This window comes from Aphidius gifuensis, linkage group LG1 (genome assembly GCF_014905175.1).
Source record: "Aphidius gifuensis isolate YNYX2018 linkage group LG1, ASM1490517v1, whole genome shotgun sequence".
Taxonomy (NCBI): domain Eukaryota; kingdom Metazoa; phylum Arthropoda; class Insecta; order Hymenoptera; family Braconidae; genus Aphidius; species Aphidius gifuensis.
This window is the reverse complement of record NC_057788.1, coordinates 22751682-22773668: the sequence shown is the minus strand read 5'-3', so window position 1 is coordinate 22773668 and position 21987 is coordinate 22751682. Positions and strand designations below refer to the sequence as shown.

The 21987-nt window shown below is 25.8% G+C and overlaps 1 protein-coding gene across 1 annotated transcript in view; it reads right to left on the bottom strand.

Moving 5' to 3' along the window:
* The window catches only part of LOC122853912 (beta-1,4-N-acetylgalactosaminyltransferase bre-4-like), a 44821-nt gene that overhangs the window by 8951 nt on the left and 13883 nt on the right, over positions 1-21987 (bottom strand). Inside the window, exon 2 of the mRNA XM_044154323.1 lies at positions 114-404. Within this exon, the coding sequence (XP_044010258.1) occupies positions 114-268 (155 nt within the window). The 5' untranslated portion in view covers positions 269-404. The remainder of the gene's footprint in view (positions 1-113; positions 405-21987) is intronic.

Genomic DNA, 21987 nt, shown 5'->3' with positions numbered 1-21987 from the left:
ACTTATTTAGAAATAAAAAAAATTAAATATATCAATGACCTACGCAGTTGTAACGAATTGTACTCATTATTTTAATGAGCTAATTAAATTAAAGACATATATGTTCCACAAACCTTGTTCCGTTTGTTGAAAATAGTCCTTCAATAGGCCGTGTGTCAAGTCCACCACTCAATATATATTGTAAAGCAATTAACGCAAGCACAAGACAAGCAAGTGCTTTATAAAGACGTGATGGATTTGACAGTGTCACCTTTGTAGCATTAGACATTGCATCTTCCTATCTATGGTAACAATTCAACATGATTTTTTTAGTTGATAATTTTTCACAGGATACTCTCTTTAAATTTATTCTGGTGTCCATCAAACTGCTTATGTTAACAGCTTAGTTTATCTAGAGTATATATCTAAAAAAAGAAAAAAAAAACATGTTAAAAATTGTTTTTTTTTATATTTAAATTAAATAACAGCATAAGAAGTAATTTAAAACAAAAAATAACATACAATCACACTTGTATTTTAATGATGTAATTAAAAAAAAAATAATAGTTTCAACTATTTTATTATATTTTTAAAAAGTTAAATAAAATGTTGAGAATTTTATTTTTTCAAATTAAGCAAGTGTCTCGTAGGACTTTGTATAGTTCAAAAGAATTTATGTAAACCTCGTAAAAAAAATAAGTTTTAGTATGTTGTGAATTTAATTCACGAATAGTAAATGAACTTGCATCTCTGAAATTTTAATGTATGTGAATATAATGCATGTATGTAGGTATAGAGTTAAAGTTTATTGGCACAGTTGTGGTTTTTATAGGTTGTTAGACCAGTTAATATATCTTTAGACTCGTGGGAGTCAGTCAAACACGCAAGTGACCTGTCTCCTAAAATTTTTCTCGTTATATCATTGAGCAATTTCTAGCATTCAAGTGCTATTCATATTTTTACATTTGAAAATAGACAAGAAAAAAAAGTGAAATTAAAAATATCAATTAATGACAAAAAAAACCTATCAATTTTATAATTTAAATTTTGCATTATTTTATCGTCATATGATTTTTTTAATTGCTTTTTTTTTCTGTCCATTGCTCTATTTATTCGATTGAGAATATATACTGTGAATTTTTAATTTTATTTGAACACTTGAATAGCCAACTCATGAAAGCACGTAACGTTTATGACAAGCCAAGTAAATGGTTTGTTCACATACCAACAAATTGCGTGTACTAATATATATCGAGAGTCTAGGCAATACAAAGTTGTACTATTTTCTGCTTAAATTATATCTTGTATAATTATTTTGATTTAAATTTATATCAATTGTTTTTTATCTTTTATATTATACAATTTAGTATTATCTAAAATTAAAATAAAAGTAAGTATAAATATACTTGATGAATAATTCAAATGCTTGAAATAAATTTATTAATTAATTCACGATTGACAATTCAAAGATATTTTAAAATATCGAATTTCTTATTATTAATTTGGTCATTAAATTATTATAAATATACTGATAAATATATTTATAAAATAAAATCAATAACTCAAGTGAAATAATTTAAATTTCTGGCTCATGAATACAAAATTAAATTATACAATCAATTTTCAAATGACAATAATAATAAAAATATGTAAATGAATAAAAATTGTAAATGTACATTGTCGTAAAGTATTTTCTTAAATGTAGAAATTCAGATAGATTTTTGGTATCTTAAATTCTTGGCACGGGTTTTGGTAGTTTCCGGGTGTATTGCGAGTCAGATCAGGAGGAGGGTATATAGTATGGAGTCGACTGAGAGGCATATAAAGAGGGCTGAGGTGGCAGCTGTGCTTTTTCAAGTTGTCGACGCATTGCAGACACAAAAGATTCGGGCTTTTGGGCCATTTCAATTAGTAAATAACCCAGCATACATTTTTTTTTTTTTTTAATTACTTAATTAAAAATATTAGGTTAATGAAAATATACAAAAATTAAAATGGAAATTAACGATGCAATAGAATAAATTTTAAAAGCAAAAAAATAATATTCATTTTTTCATTTGTAAATTTAATATGAAATTTTTTAAAAAGACAAATATTTAAAGAGCAAAAAAAAAAAGTTTAATAAATTTAATACTATAATAAGCTATATGCAAAAAAAAAATAAAAAAATTTATTCTATTTCAATCACATTAAATGGCTAATTTTGGTAAAAACTTTTGATTGAGATTCATCAGTAAACGAGTTGACTGTTTCAGTTGATAGTGCACTTAAGTTGACTTAATTAAGAAAATGGCTTAAAGCTGTTGAGAGATGTGTAAACAGAGTTGTCGTCTGTGTTAACAGTACTGATAGGTTTTATCAGAATTTTTTTTTTCTTCTTGCTTTTCAAATATTTAACTTTTTTGGAGTTTATCAGTATCTCGTGAATGTTATTTTAGGGAAACAAAAAATGGTCCCTCAAAGGGCAGCAGCAAAAGATGGTTTATCGTTAAAATTTCTTTTTTTTTTATGATATAAAATATATCAAGTTTTTCAAATAGCCCTGAGACATGAAAATCCGATTCATGTCGATTTAATGTCAATTTATAATCTAAATCCCATTTCAACCTTTTTTTTCTTTTTATATATTATGAATCTATATATTATATAAAAGTTATTAAATTCTTTGCTTAAACCATCAATTGCAAAAAATTATAAATGACAAAAGAAAATGCCGATTTGAATTTCGATTGAAATATCATTGAAAATGATTTATGTTTTAATTGTAAAAGTGAATTCCAGTGGGTGACTTTTTATAACGTGAAAAATAATAGACCGGTAACGACGGCTATGACGGGAGAATGAATAAAAAAAAAAAATCAAGCAAAGGTAAAATGAAAAAATAGAAGATAAGTCAAAAATAAAAATTGGGAGAATACTGAGGATACTGTTGAAAAGAGGATGAGGAAATCGATAGCCATCGTCATGGTGACCATTTGTATCAAAGTATTTTTTATTTTTATTTTTTGCAACTCTTTATTCTCGCTATTCAGTTGAAAAAAAATCTATTTTTTTTTATTACTACTTTTCATTTGCTTCCCATTATTTTAATTTCGATAAAAAAAATATGTGCAAACATGTCACAAAAAAAAAAATGTTTTATTTTAGTTCAATTGATAAAAAAATCTGTTATTACGATACTTTGAATTAATTTTTTTTAACTGATCAAAGTATAATAAATATTTTAGCATACAAATGTCAAATTGTTTTTCTTGATGGTTCAAGTGTATCACTATCTAATTGTCAAGTACACTCACTAATATTGTTTCTACTTTCACGTATTTTATATATTAAAATGATTCAGAATCAAAACGACTGTTGATTAAAAAACTATATACCTCATTATTTATACCAGCATTAAGCATTCTTTTAGTTTAAAAACAATGTTGCAGTTAACTCAGTTACAATTGGTATGTAGTACTTTCAATTAATAGCACTGCCTCACGATTTTGACTCACCATAATCATTTTTACTTTTAGTCCTGGTACTGGTTGTGTTTGATGAATGACATCAGTACTTGCTAATTTTCGAAATGATGGATTAGTTTAAGCAAGGTCATGGACAAATAAATAAACATACTTACCATCATGTCTTGTCCACTGGCATCAAGACTATTGTCATATTGTTCAGCAATAATTTTTCCAATTTTTACGTACACTTTTGTATATAGCTATAAACACATTTAAGTGACAAAGTGGATAATTGAATTTATAGTGACATGACGATTGACGCTACACATATTTTTCATACAACTTACTATTCCACTATTTACACCGAACCCATTGTCCTTAGAAGTTTTGGCATCCTTAGCTTTGACAATCTTGACACGACTATTTCATTCGAATAAAATCAGCACTAACTGTTACAAATTATATTGACAATGTTGTTATTAATCAGTTGGATTAAAATTATTTATTGTTAGATAAGGTTACTATTAAATAATTAAAAAACTTTTGACAGCAAATGACTTGAAATGATGACGTAACAAATTATACGGCCGCTCTGATAAAATAATAGAGTGGAGATAAGCTAATTAATTAATAACTACGCCCTTAGCGGTGGCATCAGGTACTATCAATTTGAATTTTTGAATAATTGACCGCCAAAATTGATAGTATCTATTGCTGGCGCTAAGGGCGCAGTTATCGTTCATTAAACTTATCCCCACTCTATGATTTCATCGAAATGGCCGCATAATTTGCCACGTCATCATTGCAAGTCATTATTGTCAAAAGTTTTATTACGTAATTATTTAATAGTTTAATCTTATCTAACAATAAATAATTTTGATCGAAATGATTAATAATAGCATTGCCAATATAATTTGCAACAATTTAGTGCTGATTTTTGAGTATTTCGAAATGAAATAGTCATGTCAAGATTATCGGAGCTAAGAACGCCAAAAACTTTCAAGGACATTGGGTTCGTGTGCAAACATTATGAAATAGTAAGATAGTAAGTTGTGTTAAAAAAATATCTATAGCGTCATGTAACTATAAATTCAATTATCTACTTTTTTTAATTGTCTCTTGAAAAATATATTTATAATAAAGTGTTAATTTAATATTTTTTCTTTGTGTTTTTAGCTATACAAAGAGTGTACGTAAAAAATTGGCAAAATTATGGCTAAAAAAATGACAAAAGTCTTGACGCTAGTTGACAAGACATGATGGTGAGTATGTTTATTTATTTGTCCATGACCTTGCTTAAACTAATCCATCATTTTGATTAAATTAGCAAGTACTGATGTCATTCATCAAACACAACCATTAGTACCAGGACTAAAAGTAAAAAAATGATTACATTGCGGTTTGTCATTGGAGTCAAAATCGTGAGGAAAACAGTGCTATTAATTGAAAGTACTACATACCAATTGTAACTGAGCAACTGCAACATTGTTTTTTTTAAATAAAAAACTAAAAGAATGCTGATGATGCTAAAGGTGTATAATGGTGTATAATGAGGTATGTTGATTTTAGTTTTTTTTTAATCAACAGTTGTATTGATTCTGAATCATTTTAATATATAAAATACGTGAAAGTAGAAACAATATTAGTGAGTGTACTTGACGATTAGATAGTGATACACTTGAACCATCAAGAAAAACAATTTGATATTTTTTTTTTAATGAAAAGAAAATCAAAACAATCATTTACATTCAGTTTAACGTTTAAGTTTTTGATAATGATTTATTTTAGTAGTACAACTTAGACATAATGACGAGATTAATTAGAATTTGAACATCATTATGTTATGTTGATGGTACAAAAACTCGGCGTTTGCGCCTTTCTGACGAACAATGCGCTCAATTTAATGAAATACTTTAGTTGAGTACAAGGCTAAATAAAAGACAATGATCAATCCTGGATGATTAAAAATCACTCTTTGATTATCCTGAACCTCTTGTTGTAATATTAAACATTAAATTGACGTGATGCTAAGTTTAAGCGAATCCAAACACTACATGAATTATCTGATAATATTTATTATCGTGTTTTTCACTTTTTTGTTTTCAAGTTAGTTTGGAAAACAAAAAAAACGTATATAGAATAGAGATACAAATTGCCAAAAGGCAAACGGATGTTGTGGGTGTTTTTGGGATGGCTTTGCAAGAATGTAAATGACATATAATCCCCTCTGGGAATTGATGCAAAGCACAATCTTGTTTTGTTATGATGATGACAGTCTGTGTCGTATCATACTCCCCTTGAAGAACTTATTTTTCACCCTTTGTGCATCAACTATTATCCGTATAATATGTGATTTATCAAATACCATTGAATCTAGTGACGGTCAATTTATTTGACTATTGAAACTAAGTAGCCGTTAGTATTGAGTTTACCTTAAAAAAAAAAACATCTTAAATATTCTCTTTCAATGATGAACATTTAAATTTTATTTTATTAGTTTTTATATATTTATTTAAAAAAAACTCTCTAAGCCTCTCTTCAATTTTCATTCAATAAATAAAATAAAAATTTTGCTCTTGTTAATTTTTTAATGACATTCTCGTTTTTAATTTTCAATTGAAAAAAAAAAAAAACATTATTCGATGGTTGTGATAGCAATCTTCTAATTAATAAATAAAATACATTTAAGGTAATGACAGACTGGGGAATTATATATAGTCATCAACATCCGGTGTTAATTTACTCTGAAAATGATGTTTTATTCCAAGGTTAATTTTGTTTTTTTTATGTTTATGCAAAAACATTTATTTCAATGCACGAAGCGAATAATTTTCCACTTTTTTATGATCATTTTTTTTTTTTAACGTCCTTCGATGTATCCTGGATATCTGCATGACAGCTACCCCTTTTTAATTTATTTTTTTTTTTATTTTCCATACGCCAACTTGTCAATTTTACTGCACTTTATTCAACAAAGCCATTTGGCCACATGCCAATCAATCCGGCTATCTTGTGACGCATTTAAAAAATATATCAAATTTGTTTGAAATATTAAAAGATAAAAAAAATAAATTAACAATATATACTATTACATATGTGAGTCTTTATGTATAAAGTTGAATTTAGCCAACGTATATAATAGCTTTCACCCGGAAGATACGAGAAAAGGAAATGCGAAACATTTCTGCAATTTCGTATTATTTTTTTTTTATTTTATTTTTCATTTCATTTTACTTCTTCATTCTATCGTATTTTTTTACGACTTTTTCCCTTTTTTTTTGTGAAAGAGCAAAGCACCTGGGTCGTTACATTTTCTTCTTGTTTTGCATTTTTTTTTTTTTTTTACCAAAGACGTGATTGATGTGGCATCAATTGCACCCCAGTTGATATATATATATTTTTTGTTAGTATGAAAAAATATTATCGAAAGAAAATCTAAAACAAAGCTTTCTCTGCTTTTGTATATTTTTTTTTATTCTATTTTATTGACTAAAATAATTTATCAACGTTTCATATTTGATATAAAATATAAATATTGAAATTTTCAATTCAGTAAGTAGAAAATATTGTCAAGTTTGATGCAAAGGTATTTGCAAACGAGAATCTTCGAAGATTGTCATCGACATCCTGTGTGGTGAATCAAGTAACACAAAAAAATATGTACATATATATACTGTAAATATATACGTGAATATATGCTTATATACAGCTGAAAGTGTAGAGACTCAAACACTCGCCAATCGATCGATTTTCACAAGACTTTGCCAACTTGAAGCAACTATCTTAATGCTGTAGCGCATGATGCTGTAGAGAAGCTTTTCTCTTTCAAAAAGCAGTACTATATTCTACATATACTATATACGATAATGTACGAACTGAATAATCAGGTCGGTCTTTAGAGACTTGAGTCCGTTCGTCCTCTGAGAATAATAGAGCAACGTGAATTCTCATTGGTAAATTTATCTTCGAAAAGTACTCGGTTAAAAAAAAAAGACGTGTTTACAAAAACGTATGAATTTATTGAATAAAATACATAGAATAAATTCATATACACGTAAATATAATATTATTTTTTAGTTATTAATTTTAAAAATGATAATAAACAGTCATTTTAATAAATTAAAAAATTTTAATTTAATATTACACTCATATATTGTGATGATTCTTTTTTTTTTTTTTAAATTATTATCAGTGAAATATAGTGCAGTGTTGACCTTTTCTACTGTTAATTAATTTATACCAAAAATATCGATAATAATAAATATATTTAGAGCATACTTTGAGCATAATTATATACATTTTCTTTATCCTCGAAATAAATAATTTATTAATTTTCATTTAGGATAATAGGAAAAAAAAAATAAAAAGTTTATTAGTACGCAGTCTAATTACTTTGTCCATTATGAGGGAAATTTGATAAATAAAAAATTATTCGTGTACATATACAATATTGATTGGTTCGACAGGAAATTATATATATAATACCCCAAGCTGTTTCAAATTAAATTTGAGTTAGTTTTGTTTGTTGTTGTTGCCATTGCGAAAGGGAAAAAAAAAATAACAAAGAATAAGAAATTTAATTATTTATATATTTCTTAGCTAAAGTATCACATAATTAAATTTACGACAAATAATAATTAACGATAAATAAGTAATTAGTCTATTGAAAATTGAATTTTATATAAATTTATTTATTTGTTTGTAAATAAAAGCTTAGTCATTGTTCTGAGCTTTTGATACTTTTGTTTTTTATCTTTCTATAAGCCAAAAAAAGAATTTAAAAAATTGAAAATTCTTCTATATTTACAATGGTTAATAAAAAAAACTATATTTTTATTAACGTCATTTTGTGCGGAGGAATTTTTGTTACCCTTTTAAATTTTTTTTCGTCTTGTAAGTGTAATGGATTCAATGATTGATTTAGGTTTACGATCAATACAATTGCCATATCAAACTATTATCCATATGAATCATAAATACAGACCGTGTTTAGGCATGTCACATAAAATCCTATCGATAATTAACATCAACAAATGAAAATTAAAATGTTTCATTTGTTAAACTATTTATGTCATGTATTTTTCTTTTTTTTTTTTCTTTTTCAATTGGTATTTTTATATCGAAATAAAATAGAAGTCTTATGAAATCTGCACTGACATTTGTCAGTTTCATTTATTTCTTATTTTTTCAAATACTTTTTCTTTTTTTTTTTTTATCTTTTCCGTATATGTATTGGATATTAAAAAAAAAATGTCTCATTCAATTTCACGCTTGCAGTTTGTTTTTGAGATTTTTCATATTGTATATACGAGCCATATCACCTCTTTTCCCTTGGTTTTTTTTTTATATATTTACTATCAAACGTCAGTGTCTCGTTCTACTGTAAATTCAATCCGGAAACACCGAAAAATCATGCACCGGAATTGGGGTGATTTTTTGGTGGACAAAAAATAATTCGTTATATTTATTAAACCACAAATTTTTATAAAAGGAATATTTTACAAAATTATCGCTTTTTTTTCCAAGTATTTCCGGTTTCAATAGCACCAAATTTCCGGGCTGATGTGCTTCAGTTATCTCGTTGACTCGTATAAACAAAAAAACTATATTTTTTCAATGATTTTAATTTGATTTTGTCTCTTTTATCAAATACATATTACTTGTATATCATATAACTAACATGAATTTATTGTTAACTGATTATATATCATCAAATTTAAATTGGTTAAATATAAAATAATAATAATGATAATCCATCAAGGCTGTTTGATATTTAGTATCAAGTTTAAATTATATAATAATCATAAAATTTTCATAAACAAGTTTGAAGCAAAAGTTAGTTACTCATATCAGTAGATTGTAATATATCTTGTACAAAAACCAGAAAAAAAAAAATAACCACCACAAAAGAAAAAAAAATAAAAAGTACTGTGTATACATTTACCAGATTTATATATTATTCATCGTAAAATATTTGTTTATTTAAAATATAAAAAATTTTAGTAGCTAAAGAAAAGATAGAAGTGGTTTGCTATATAAAAAGCAATGTAAAAATTTTTTCAACAGAGGAAAAATATGACAGTCTTTATATTTCCAGTTACTTTTTACTATTATAATCAAAATTATGATTATCATACTATTTTATCATTGTCATGAAAACTTTATCATTTATATGAGTCAACCTTTTTTTTTATGATATAAACAAATTATTAAATTCGATAAATAGATGAAAATTGATATGAGAAGTGAAATTGATGGATGATCAATCATATACATCAAAGGTTTTGATATTTCATGTGTATATCAAGTTACAAAATAGATGATTCATGTATACATGTCATTGAAAAAAATAACTGAGTAGTTGAAGAAGCCAAATGTTAATACCAACAGTTGACAGAAATTGCAAAATTATTCTCATTCAAAATGACGAAAATTTTATATGTTTGAATTCGAGTTAATTAAATTAATTATTAGTATAATGTTTGCATTGCAAATATACTTTTAATTAAATTTGGGGAATTATAACTTTTAAATAATTGCAGTTGTTAAAAATAATTTTTTATTATAATTGCTATTACAATATACAATTATTTATTGGGTAAAAATTAAAAACAAATAAATTTTTGATATAAAAATAATAGTTTTATGAGTCAATGACACAAAAATTTATATACATTTTAATGAAATTGAGATGATTAAACTAATTAAGTTGGATGTATTATTTGTATATGAGTTTTTTTTTGATAGTTTATAAAAATTAAAAAGAAAGAAATATGTATGAGGAACAGAGGACGTATAGAGATAAAAGTAGATGATGATTTTATTCTCAACTCGAGTATTATGATCACGCACATAATTTGCATAACTCGTTTTCCGTCATATTAAAGTCTATACATGCTATTTGCTAAAAGAACCGTAACATTGCACAACAAATATATTTATTTTTTTTTTACTTCATCATTTTTTTTTTTTTTTTTGTTCTCAATTAAAGTACAAATTGAATTATAAATTTTTTTTTATTCATTATTTTATCAAATAAAACAGGCTTTTTTTTTCAAATATTTCAAATAAATAGTTAAGTATTTTATTGGAGTTTTAGTTTTAATATGGGTTTAAGTATGTAATGTATTTATGAAAGAGTTTAGGAAATCGGTAAATTTATTATATACTCAATGTAAATAATTGAATTTCAAATTTTAGAATATATTGATTTTATTTCATCAGTCGGTTGCCAGTTGAAACCAGAATTAATTTTTTTTTTTTTTCTGTTGCATAAAATATAAATTATCGATTATCCATAAAGTTTTTATTTTTTATTTTGTGTGAAAAAAAAAAAAAAAAAAAACTTTAGCAATCCATTATACTTATTGTTTCGTGTTCAGTTTTAAATTAAATCGAGTCAGAATGACACATAAATATATTGAAAAAAAAATAATAATTTAAATCTATATAAATAAATAAATAAATAAATAAATGAAAAGTCGAATCATAAATAGCAGTTTTTCATTTATTTTTCAGTTTTATTTATTCAAATTTATTGATTTTATTTTTCATCAATTTAATAATATCAATATATTTTTTATATTCAAAGAAATATTTAAAATTGAAAATTCCGCAATAAAAAATTGATATATTTCATGTATATATGTATATTTACTAAAAGTAAACGATGCAAATTCATGTGAGGTAATTTGGTAGGCCAGATTCTCTATCAAATTATTGGCAAAACCCTGAACGAGATTCTCCAGTAATCGCGTTAATTATCTCAATACCTAGTTTATTGATCGTTCAAACCAATCCACTGCACATCAAAAATAATCAACAATATAACACACAAACAACAAACTAAACAAAACAATACTCTTATAATCAAATAATATATTGTGATAATTAATTTTTTATTTTTTTTTTAATTACATTGAGACAATTTCAACAAATTAAATTTATTAATAAATAATTAGTCCCTGAATTAAAAAATGTAAAAACAAATTTATTAATTTTAATCATTTACAACAATTTAAATTAATTCTAACTACTTAGAAAAATTAAGTATAAAATAATGAATATTTGTACGTGGAAAAAAAACATTTCATTAATTTAAAAAATTATTTATACAATTGTTTGTTTTTTTTTTTTCGCATTACAAAAGAATGAATGAATGAATTTCCATTTTAACTATTATTATTAAATTATTAAATTAATATCCATTGTGATATTTTAATTATATTGAAAACTGACAAGTTAACCCCTCATATATATATTCCCAGGTAGAAATCTAATGTCTATTCGACGTCGAATAGCGCTCGATTTCCGAGGCCCACGCTCCGTTCGACGTCGAATTTCGAGCTCGAAACGATGTCGAAGGGTGACGCTATTCGATGTCGGATCGACGTCGTTTCGGACTTGTTCATAAAATAATCGCTTGCATTGAATTTTGATAGATGGCAGTAGAGTCAAGTTCTATATATAGGTAAAGAAGGCAATTTTTTTTATTAGCAATATCATTAAAAGCAATAAATTAAAAAAAAAATGCCATAACCTCATACGCAGGGATGAGCATCTGTGAGTTTTTGAGTTGCTTACAATTATCCATGAATGAAACGTTTGAAACAGGATAAAACGGATAAAACCCACGTGATCTCTCAGTAGCTCAAATTTTTACCATAAAATTTTTTTTTTGCTACATCTTTCCCTTAGCTACTGCTTGTCCTTAGTCATTTATTTATTTAACAAATGAAATACATGTCATTTATTTCTAAAAAAAAAAAATTTCCAAAGAAAAAATGTAGCTAAGAAAACATGTAGCTAACCCTGGTGGAAATATTACTCCGGCATTACTCCGGCATTCCGTTTTGCCCATTTCCGGAGAAATTACTCCGACGTGAGGTTGATGGCGGAAAAATTACTCCGGCATGAAATTGATGGCGGAGAAAATATTCCGGCACCAATCTCATGCCGGAGTAATTTCTCCGCCATCAATTTCATGCCGGAGTAATTTCTCCGCCATCAATTTCATGCCGGAGTAGATTCTCCGCAATCAATTTCATGCCGAAGTAATTTTTCCGCCACCAACCTCATGCCGGAGTAGTTGCTCCGGAAATGGGCCAAAAACGGAGTAATGCCGGAGAAAGCCGGAGTAACGGCGGAGAAATATTTCCACCAGGAAGGTATTTAATGTTAAGCTACCACATAATATATTTAGCTACATTGATTCCTTAGCTACTGCTTTTTCTTGAACGTTATCATTTCTGAAAAAATACATGTATTTTATTTTTTAAGAATAAAAATGTCCAAGGAAAAGATGTAGCTAAGGAATTAATGTGACTAATGAATTATTTCCTTGAAATATAATTCTTTGGCAACATTAATTCCTTAGCTACATCTTTTTCTTAGCTACTGCTTTTCCTTGGACATTTGTATTTTTAAAAAAAAAATTTACATGTATTTTATTTATAAAATAAATTGAAGATGTCCAAGGAAAAGCAGTAGCTAAGGAAAAGATGTAGCTAAGAAATTAATGTGACTAATGAATTATTTCCTTGAAATATAATTCTTTGGCAACATTAATTCCTTAGTCACATTAATTCCTTAGCTACATCTTTTCCTTAGCTACTGCTTTTCCTTGGACATTTGTATTTTTAAAAAATCAATTAACATGTATTTTATTTATAAAATAAATAAAATGTATAGTGAAAGATGCTAATGTATCAATGAATTATTCACTTTGAAATTTCTGGCAACATTAATTTTATCACATATTTCAGTTGCCATCTTTCTCAGTTAATGTTTTTCTTGGACATTTGTATTTTTAAAAACAATAACATGTATTTTATTTAAAATAAAAAATGTCCTGGCGGAAGTAGAAGGTGAAAAGATGTAGATAAGGAATTAATGTACTAATGAATTATTTCGAAATATATTTTGGCAACATTATTCCTTAGTCATTATTAATTCCTTAGCTACATCTTTCCTTAGCTACTGCTTTCTGACATTTGTATTTTAAAAAGTTTACATATATTTTATTTATAAAATAAATTGAAAATGTCCATGGAAAAGTAGTAGTTATGAAAGATGTAGAAGGAATTAATGTGACTAATGAATTATTTCCTTGAAATATAATTCTTTTAAAACAAACCTTAGCTACATCTTTCCTTTAGCTACTGTTTTTTCCATGGACATTTTTTTATTTATTTTATAAATAAAATACACGTGTAATCGATTTTTTAAAATATAAATGTCCAAGGAAAAGCAGTAGCTATGAAAAAGATGTAGCTAGAATTATGACTTTAAGGAATTATTGTTGCTAAAGAATTATATTTCAAGGAAATATCTATTAGTTCACATTTAATTTTTAGTTACATCTTTTCCTTAGCTACTGCTTTTCCATGGACAATTTTTATTTATTTTATAAATAAAATACATGTTAATTGATTTTTAAAAATACAAATGTCCAAGGAAAAGCAGTTAAGTGAAAGATGCAGTTATGAATTAATGTGATTAAGGAATTAATGTTGCAGAATTATATATTTCAACGAAATAATTCATTAGTCACATTAATTCCTTAGCTACATCTTTCCTTAGTTAGTTATCTTTTTTTTCTATTGCTATATCTTTTTTCTCTTAGTTACTGCTTTTCCCTGGACATCTTCAATTTATTTTATAAAAAAATACATGTAAATTTTTTTAAAAATACAAATGTCCAAGGAAAAGCAGTAGCTAAGGAAAGGAAGAATATGTTGTTAAAGAATATATTTCAAGGAAATAATTCATTAGTCACATTAATTCTTAGCTATCTTTTCTTTAGCTACTGCTTTCCATGACATTTTTATTTATTTTATAATAAATATTATAAAATTGATTTTTTAAAAATACAAATGTCCAAGGAAAAGCAGTTGCTATGAAAAGATGTAGCTATGAATTAATGTGACTATGAATTACTTTGAAATATAATTCTTTTGGCAACATTAATTCCTTAGTCACATTAATTCTTTAGCTACATCTTTTCCTTAGCTACTGCTTTTCCTTGGACCTTTGTATTTTTAAAAAATAAATTGACATGTATTTCATTTATAAAATAAATAAAAAATGTCCAAGAAAAAGCAGTAGTTAAGGAAAAGATGTAGCTAAGGAATTAATGTGACTAAGGAATTATGTTCCTGAAATATAATTTTGGTAACATTAATTGCTTAGTCACATTAATTTAGTTACATATCTTTTTCTTAGCTACTGCTTTTCCTGGACATTTGTATTTTTTAAAAAAATTTACATGTATTTTATTTATAAAATAAATTGAAAATGTCCATGAAAAGCAGTAGCTATGAAAAAGATGTGCTAAGGAATTAATGTGACTAATGAATTATTTTGAAATATAATTCTTTTGGCAACATTAATTTTAGCTACATCTTTTCCTAGCTACTGCTTTTCCATGGACATTTTTTATTTATTTTATAAATAAAATACATGTTAATCGATTTTTAAAAATACAAAATGTCCAAGGAAAAGCAGTAGCTAAGTGAAAAGATGTAGCTAAGGAATTAATGTGATTAAGGAATTAATGTTGCCAAAGAATTATATTTCAAGGAAATAATTCATTAGTCTACATTAATTCCTTAGCTACATCTTTTCTTAGTTACATTTACACACTGCTTTCCTGGACACTTCAATTTTTTTAAAAATACAAATGTTCAAGGAAAAGCAGTAGCTGGAAAAGTTAGTTATGAAATTAAATGTTAAAGAATTATATTTCAATTAAATAATTCATTAGTCACATTATTCCTTTAGCTATCTTTTCAGCTACTGCTTTTCCATGACATTTTTATTTATTTTATAAATAAAATATGTTAATTGATTTTAAAAATACAAATGTCCATGAAAAGCAGTAGCTATGAAAAGATGTAGCAATGAATTAATGTGACTATGAATAATGTTGCCAAAGAATTATATTTCAAGGAAATAATTATTAGCACACATTCCTTAGTTACATTTTTTCTTAGCTACTGTTTTTCCTTACGGGATTATTTTTACATTTTATAATAAAATACATGTTAATTGATTTTAAAAATAAATGTCCAGTGAAAGTAGTTAAGTAAAAGATGTAAAGCAAGAAATAATGAATTAATGAATTATTTCCTTGAAATATAATTCTTGGCAACATTAATCTCTTAGTCACATTAATTCCTTAGCTACATCTTTTCCTTAGCTACTGCTTTTCCTTGATCATTCGTAGTTTTAAAAATCAATTAACATGTATTTTATTTTATAAAATAAATAAAAATGTCCATGGAAAAGCAGTAGCTATGAAAAAGATGTAGCTATGAATTAATGACTAATGAATTATTCACTTGAAATGTAATTTGGCAACATATTCCCTTAGTCACATTAATTTTAGCATCTTTTAGCTACTGCTTTCCTTTTGACATTTGTATTTTTAAAAATAATTAACATGTATTTTATTTATAAAATAAATAAAAAATGTCCATGGAAAAGCAGTAGCTAAGGAAAAAGATGTAGATATGAATTAATGTGACTAATGAATTATTTCCTTGAAATATACCCTTGGCAACATTAATCCTTAGTCACATTAATTCTTAGCTACATCTTTTTCCTTAGCTACTGCTTTTCCTTGGACATTTGTATTTTAAAAAAAAAAATTTTCATGTTTTTTTATTTTATGTATAAATTGAAATGTCCATGGAGCAGTAGCTGGCGAAAAGATGTAGCTATGAATTAATGTGACTAATGAATTATTTCCTTGAAATATAATTCTTTGGCAACATTAATTCCTTAGCTACATCTTTTCCTTAGCTACTGCTTTTCCATGGACATTTTTTATTTATTTTATAAATAAAATACACGTTAATCGATTTTTTAAAAATACAAATGTCCAAGGAAAAGCAGTAGCTAAGGAAAAGATGTAGCTAAGGAATTAATGTTGCCAAAGAATTATATTTCAAGGAAATAATTCATTAGTCACATTAATTCCTTAGCTACATCTTTTTTCCTTAGCTACTGTTCTTTTCCATGACAATTTTTATTTATTTTATAAATAAAATACATGTTAATTGATTTTTAAAAATATTAATGTCCAATGAAAGCAGTGAAAGATGTAGCTATGAATTAATAGATAAGGAATTAATGTTGCCAAAAAATTATGTTTCAAGGAAAGAATTCCTTAGTCACATTAATTCCTTAGCTACATCTTTTCCTTAGCTACATCTTTTCCTTAGCTACATCTTTTCCTTAGCTACTGCTTTTTCTTGGACATTTTTTATTTATTTTATAAATAAAATACATGTAAATTTTTTGTGTGTAATTAAATGTTAGTAGTTAGAAAGATGTAGCTAAGAAATTAATGTTGCCAAAGAATTATATTTCAAGGAAATAATTCATTAGTCACATTAATTCCTTAGCTACATCTTTTCCTTAGCTACTGCTTTTCCATGGACATTTTTTATTTATTTTATAAATAAAATACATGTTAATTGATTTTTAAAAAATACAAATGTTCAGTGAGTAGTTATGAGATGTAGCTATGAATTAATGTGACTATGAATTATTTCTGAAATATAATTTTGGCAACATTAATTTCTTAGTCACATTAATTCCTTAGCTACATCTTTTCCTTAGCTACTGCTTTTTCTTGGACATTTGTATTTTTAAAAAATCAATTAACATGTATTTTATTTATAAAATAAATAATGTCCATGGAAAGCAGTATTATGAAAAAGATGTAGCTGGGAATTAATGTGACTAATGAATTATTTCCTTGAAATATAATTCTTTGGCAACATTAATTGCTTAGTCACATTAATTCCTTAGCTACATCTTTTCCTTAGCTACTGCTTTTCCTTGGACATTTGTATTTTAAAAAAAAATTATTATGTATTTTATTTATAAAATAAATTGAAAAATGTCCATGGAAAGTTAGTAAAGATGTCGCTCAGGAATTAATGTGACTAATGAATTATTTCCTTGAAATATAATTCTTTGGCAACATTAATTCCTTAGCTACATCTTTTCCTTAGCTACTGCTTTTCCATGGACATTTTTTATTTATTTTATAAATAAAATACACGTTAATCGATTTTTAAAAATAATGTCCAGTGAGTAGTAGTTAAAGATGTAGCTATGAATTATGACTAAGGAATTAATGTTGCCAAAGAATTATATTTCAAGGAAATAATTCATTAGTCACATTAATTCCTTAGCTACATCTTTTCCTTAGCTACATCTTTTCCTTAGCTACTGCTTTTCCTTGGACATCTTCAATTTTTTTAATACAATAAAATATGAGTAGTAGTTAGTGAAAGATAGTTAAGGAATTAATGTTGCCAAAGAATTATATTTCAAGGAAATAATTCATTAGTCACATTAATTCCTTAGCTACATCTTTTCCTTAGCTACTGCTTTTCCTTGGACATTTTTTATTTATTTTATAAATAAAATACATGTTAATTGATTTTTTAAAAATACAAATGTCCAAGGAAAAGCAGTAGCTAAGGAAAAGATGTAGCTAAGGAATTAATGTTGCCAAAGAATTATATTTCAAGGAAATAATTCATTAGTCACATTAATTCCTTAGCTACATCTTTTCCTTAGCTACTGCTTTTCCATGGACATTTTTTATTTATTTTATAAATAAAATACATGTTAATTGATTTTTTAAAAATACAAATGTCCAAGGAAAAGCAGTAGCTAAGGAAAAGATGTAGCTAAGGAATTAATGTGACTAAGGAATTAATGTTGCCAAAGAATTATATTTCAAGGAAATAATTCATTAGTCACATTAATTCCTTAGCTACATCTTTTCCTTAGCTACTGCTTTTTCATGGACATTTTTTATTTATTTCATAAATAAAATACATGTTAATTGATTTTTTAAAAATACAAATGTTCAAATAGTAGTTATGAAAGATAGCTAAGGAATTAATGTTGCCAAAGAATTATATTTCAAGGAAATAATTCATTAGTCACATCAATTCCTTAGCTACATCTTTTCTTAGCTACTGCTTTTCCTTAGCCATTTTTTATTTATTTTATAAATAAAATACATGTTAATTGATTTTTAAAAATACAAATGTCCATGGAAAAGCAGTAGCTATGAAAAGATGTAGCTAAGAATTAATAGATTAAGGAATTAATGTTGCCAAAGAATTATATTTCAAGGAAATAATCTATTTAGTCACATTAATTTTTTAGCTACATCTTTTCTTCTTAGCTACTGCTTTTTCATGGACATTTTTATTTATTTCATAAATAAAATACATGTTAATTGATTTTTAAAATAATAAAATGTCCAGTGAGTTAGCGGCGAAAGATAAAGATGTAGCTAAGGAATTAATGTTGCCAAAGAATTATATTTCAAGGAAATAATTCATTAGTCACATCAATTCCTTAGCTACATCTTTTCCTTAGCTACTGCTTTTCCATGGACATTTTTTATTTATTTTATAAATAAAATACATGTTAATTGATTTTTTAAAAATACAAATGTCCAAGGAAAAGCAGTAGCTAAGGAAAAGATGTAGCTAAGGAATTAATGTGACTAAGGAATTAATGTTGCCAAAGAATTATATTTCAAGGAAATAATTCATTAGTCACATTAATTCCTTAGGTACATCTTTTCCTTAGCTACTGCCTTTCCATGGACATTTTTTATTTATTTCATAAATAAAATACATGTTAATTGATTTTTTAAAAATACAAATGTCCAAGGAAAAGCAGTAGCTAAGGAAAAGATGTAGCTAAGGAATTAATGTTGCCAAAGAATTATATTTCAAGGAAATAATTCATTAGTCACATCAATTCCTTAGGTACATCTTTTCCTTAGCTACTGCCTTTCCATGGACATTTTTTATTTATTTCATAAATAAAATACATGTTAATTGATTTTTTAAAAATAATAAACCAGTGAAAGGTAGTAGTGAAAGATAGCTAAGGAATTAATGTTGCCAAAGAATTATATTTCAAGGAAATAATTCATTAGTCACATCAATTCCTTAGCTACATCTTTTCCTTAGCTACTGCTTTTCCTTAGCCATTTTTTATTTATTTTATAAATAAAATAGATGTAAATTTTTTTTTTTAAAATACAAATGTCCAAGGAAAAGCAGTAGCTAAGGAAAAGATGTAGCTAAGGAATTAATGTTGCCAAAGAATTATATTTCAAGGAAATAATTCATTAGTCACATTAATTCCTTAGCTACATCTTTTCCTTAGCTACTGCTTTTCCATGGACATTTTTTATTTATTTTATAAATAAAATACATGTTAATTGATTTTTTAAAAATACAAATGTCCAAGGAAAAGCAGTAGCTAAGGAAAAGATGTAGCTAAGGAATTAATGTGACTAAGGAATTAATGTTGCCAAAGAATTATATTTCAAGGAAATAATTCATTAGTCACATTAATTCCTTAGCTACATCTTTTCCTTAGCTACTGCTTTTTCATGGACATTTTTTATTTATTTCATAAATAAAATACATGTTAATTGATTTTTAAATGTTCAGTGTTAGTAGTTATGAAAGAGGGAAGGAATTAATGTTGCCAAAGAATTATATTTCAAGGAAATAATTCATTAGTCACATCAATTCCTTAGGTACATCTTTTCCTTAGCTACTGCCTTTCCATGGACATTTTTTATTTATTTCATAAATAAAATACATGTTAATTGATTTTTTAAAAATACAAATGTCCAAGGAAAAGCAGTAGCTAAGGAAAAGATGTAGCTAATAGGATGTAAGGATTAAGGAATTAATGTTGCCAAAGAATTATATTTCAAGGAAATAATTTATTAGTCACATTAATTCCTTAGCTACATCTTTTCCTTAGCTACTGTTTTTTCATGGACATTTTTTATTTATTTCATAAATAAAATACATGTTAATTGATTTTAAAATACAAATGTCCAGTGAAGCTAAGGAATTAATGTTGCCAAAGAATTATATTTCAAGGAAATAATTCATTAGTCACATCAATTCTTAGCTACATCTTTCTTAGCTACTGCTTTTCCATGGACATTTTTATTTATTTTATAAATAAAATACATGTTAATTGATTTTTAAAATACAAAATGTCCAAGGAAAAGCAGTAGCTATGAAAAGATGTAGCTATGAATTATGTGACTAAGGAATTAATGTTGCCAAAGAATTATGTTTCAAGGAAAGAATTCCTTAGTCACATTAATTCCTTGGCTACATCTTTTCCTTAGCTACTGCTTTTCCTAGGACATTTTTTATTTATTTCATAAATAAAATACATGTAAATTATTTTAAAAATAATGTCCAAGGTAGTTAGATAGCTATGAATTAAAAGTTGCCAAAGAATTATATTTCAAGGAAATAATTCATTAGTCACATAATTCCTTAGCTACATCTTTCCTTAGCTACTGCTTTTCCTTTGACATTTTCAATTTATTTTATAAATAAAATACATGTAATTTTTTTAAAAATACAAATGTCCAAGGAAAAGCAGTAGCTAGGAAGATGTAGCAAGGAATTAATGACTAAGGAATAATGTTGCCAAAGAATTATATTTTCAAGGAAATAATTCAATAGTCACATTAATTCCTTAGCTACATCTTTCCTTAGCTACTGCTTTTCCATGGACAATTTTTATTTATTTTATAAATAAAATACATGTTAATTTGATTTTTTTAAAAATACAAATGTCCAAGGAAAGCAGTAGTTATGAAAAGATGTAGCTATGAATTAATGTGACTAAGGAATTAATGTTGCCAAAGAATTATATTTCAAGGAAATAATTCATTAGTCACATTAATTCCTTAGCTACATCTTTTTAGCTACTGCTTTTCATGACATTTTTATTTATTTCATAAATAAAATACATGTTAATTGATTTTTTAAAATACAATGTCCATGAGTAGTTAAGCGAAAGATAGCTAAGGAATTAATGTTACAAAGAATTATATTTCAAGGAAATAATTCATTAGTCACATCAATTCCTTAGCTACATCTTTTCCTTAGCTACTGCCTTCATGGACATTTTTATTTATTTCATAAATAAAATACATGTTAATTGATTTTTTAAAATACATAGTGTTCAGCAGTAGTAAGAAGATAGTTGGGAATTAATGTTGCCAAAGAATTATATTTCAAGGAAATAATTCATTAGTCACATCAATTCCTTAGCTACATCTTTTCCTTAGCTACTGCTTTTCCTTGGACATTTTTTAATTTATTTTATAAATAAAATACATATAAATTTTTTTTTTTAAAATACAAATGTCCAAGGAAAAGAGTAGCAGTGAAAGATGTAGCTATGAATTAATGTGACTAAGGAATTAATGTTGCCAAAGAATTATATTTCAAGGAAATAATTCAATAGTCACATTAATTCCTTAGCTACATCTTTTCCTTAGCTACTGCTTTTCCATGGACAATTTTTATTTATTTTATAAATAAAATAATTGATTTTTAAAAATACAAATGTCCAAGAAAAGCAGTAGCTAAGGAAAAGATGTAGCTAAGGAATTAATGTGACTAAGGAATTAATGTTGCCAAAGAATTATATTTCAAGGAAATAATTCATTAGTCACATT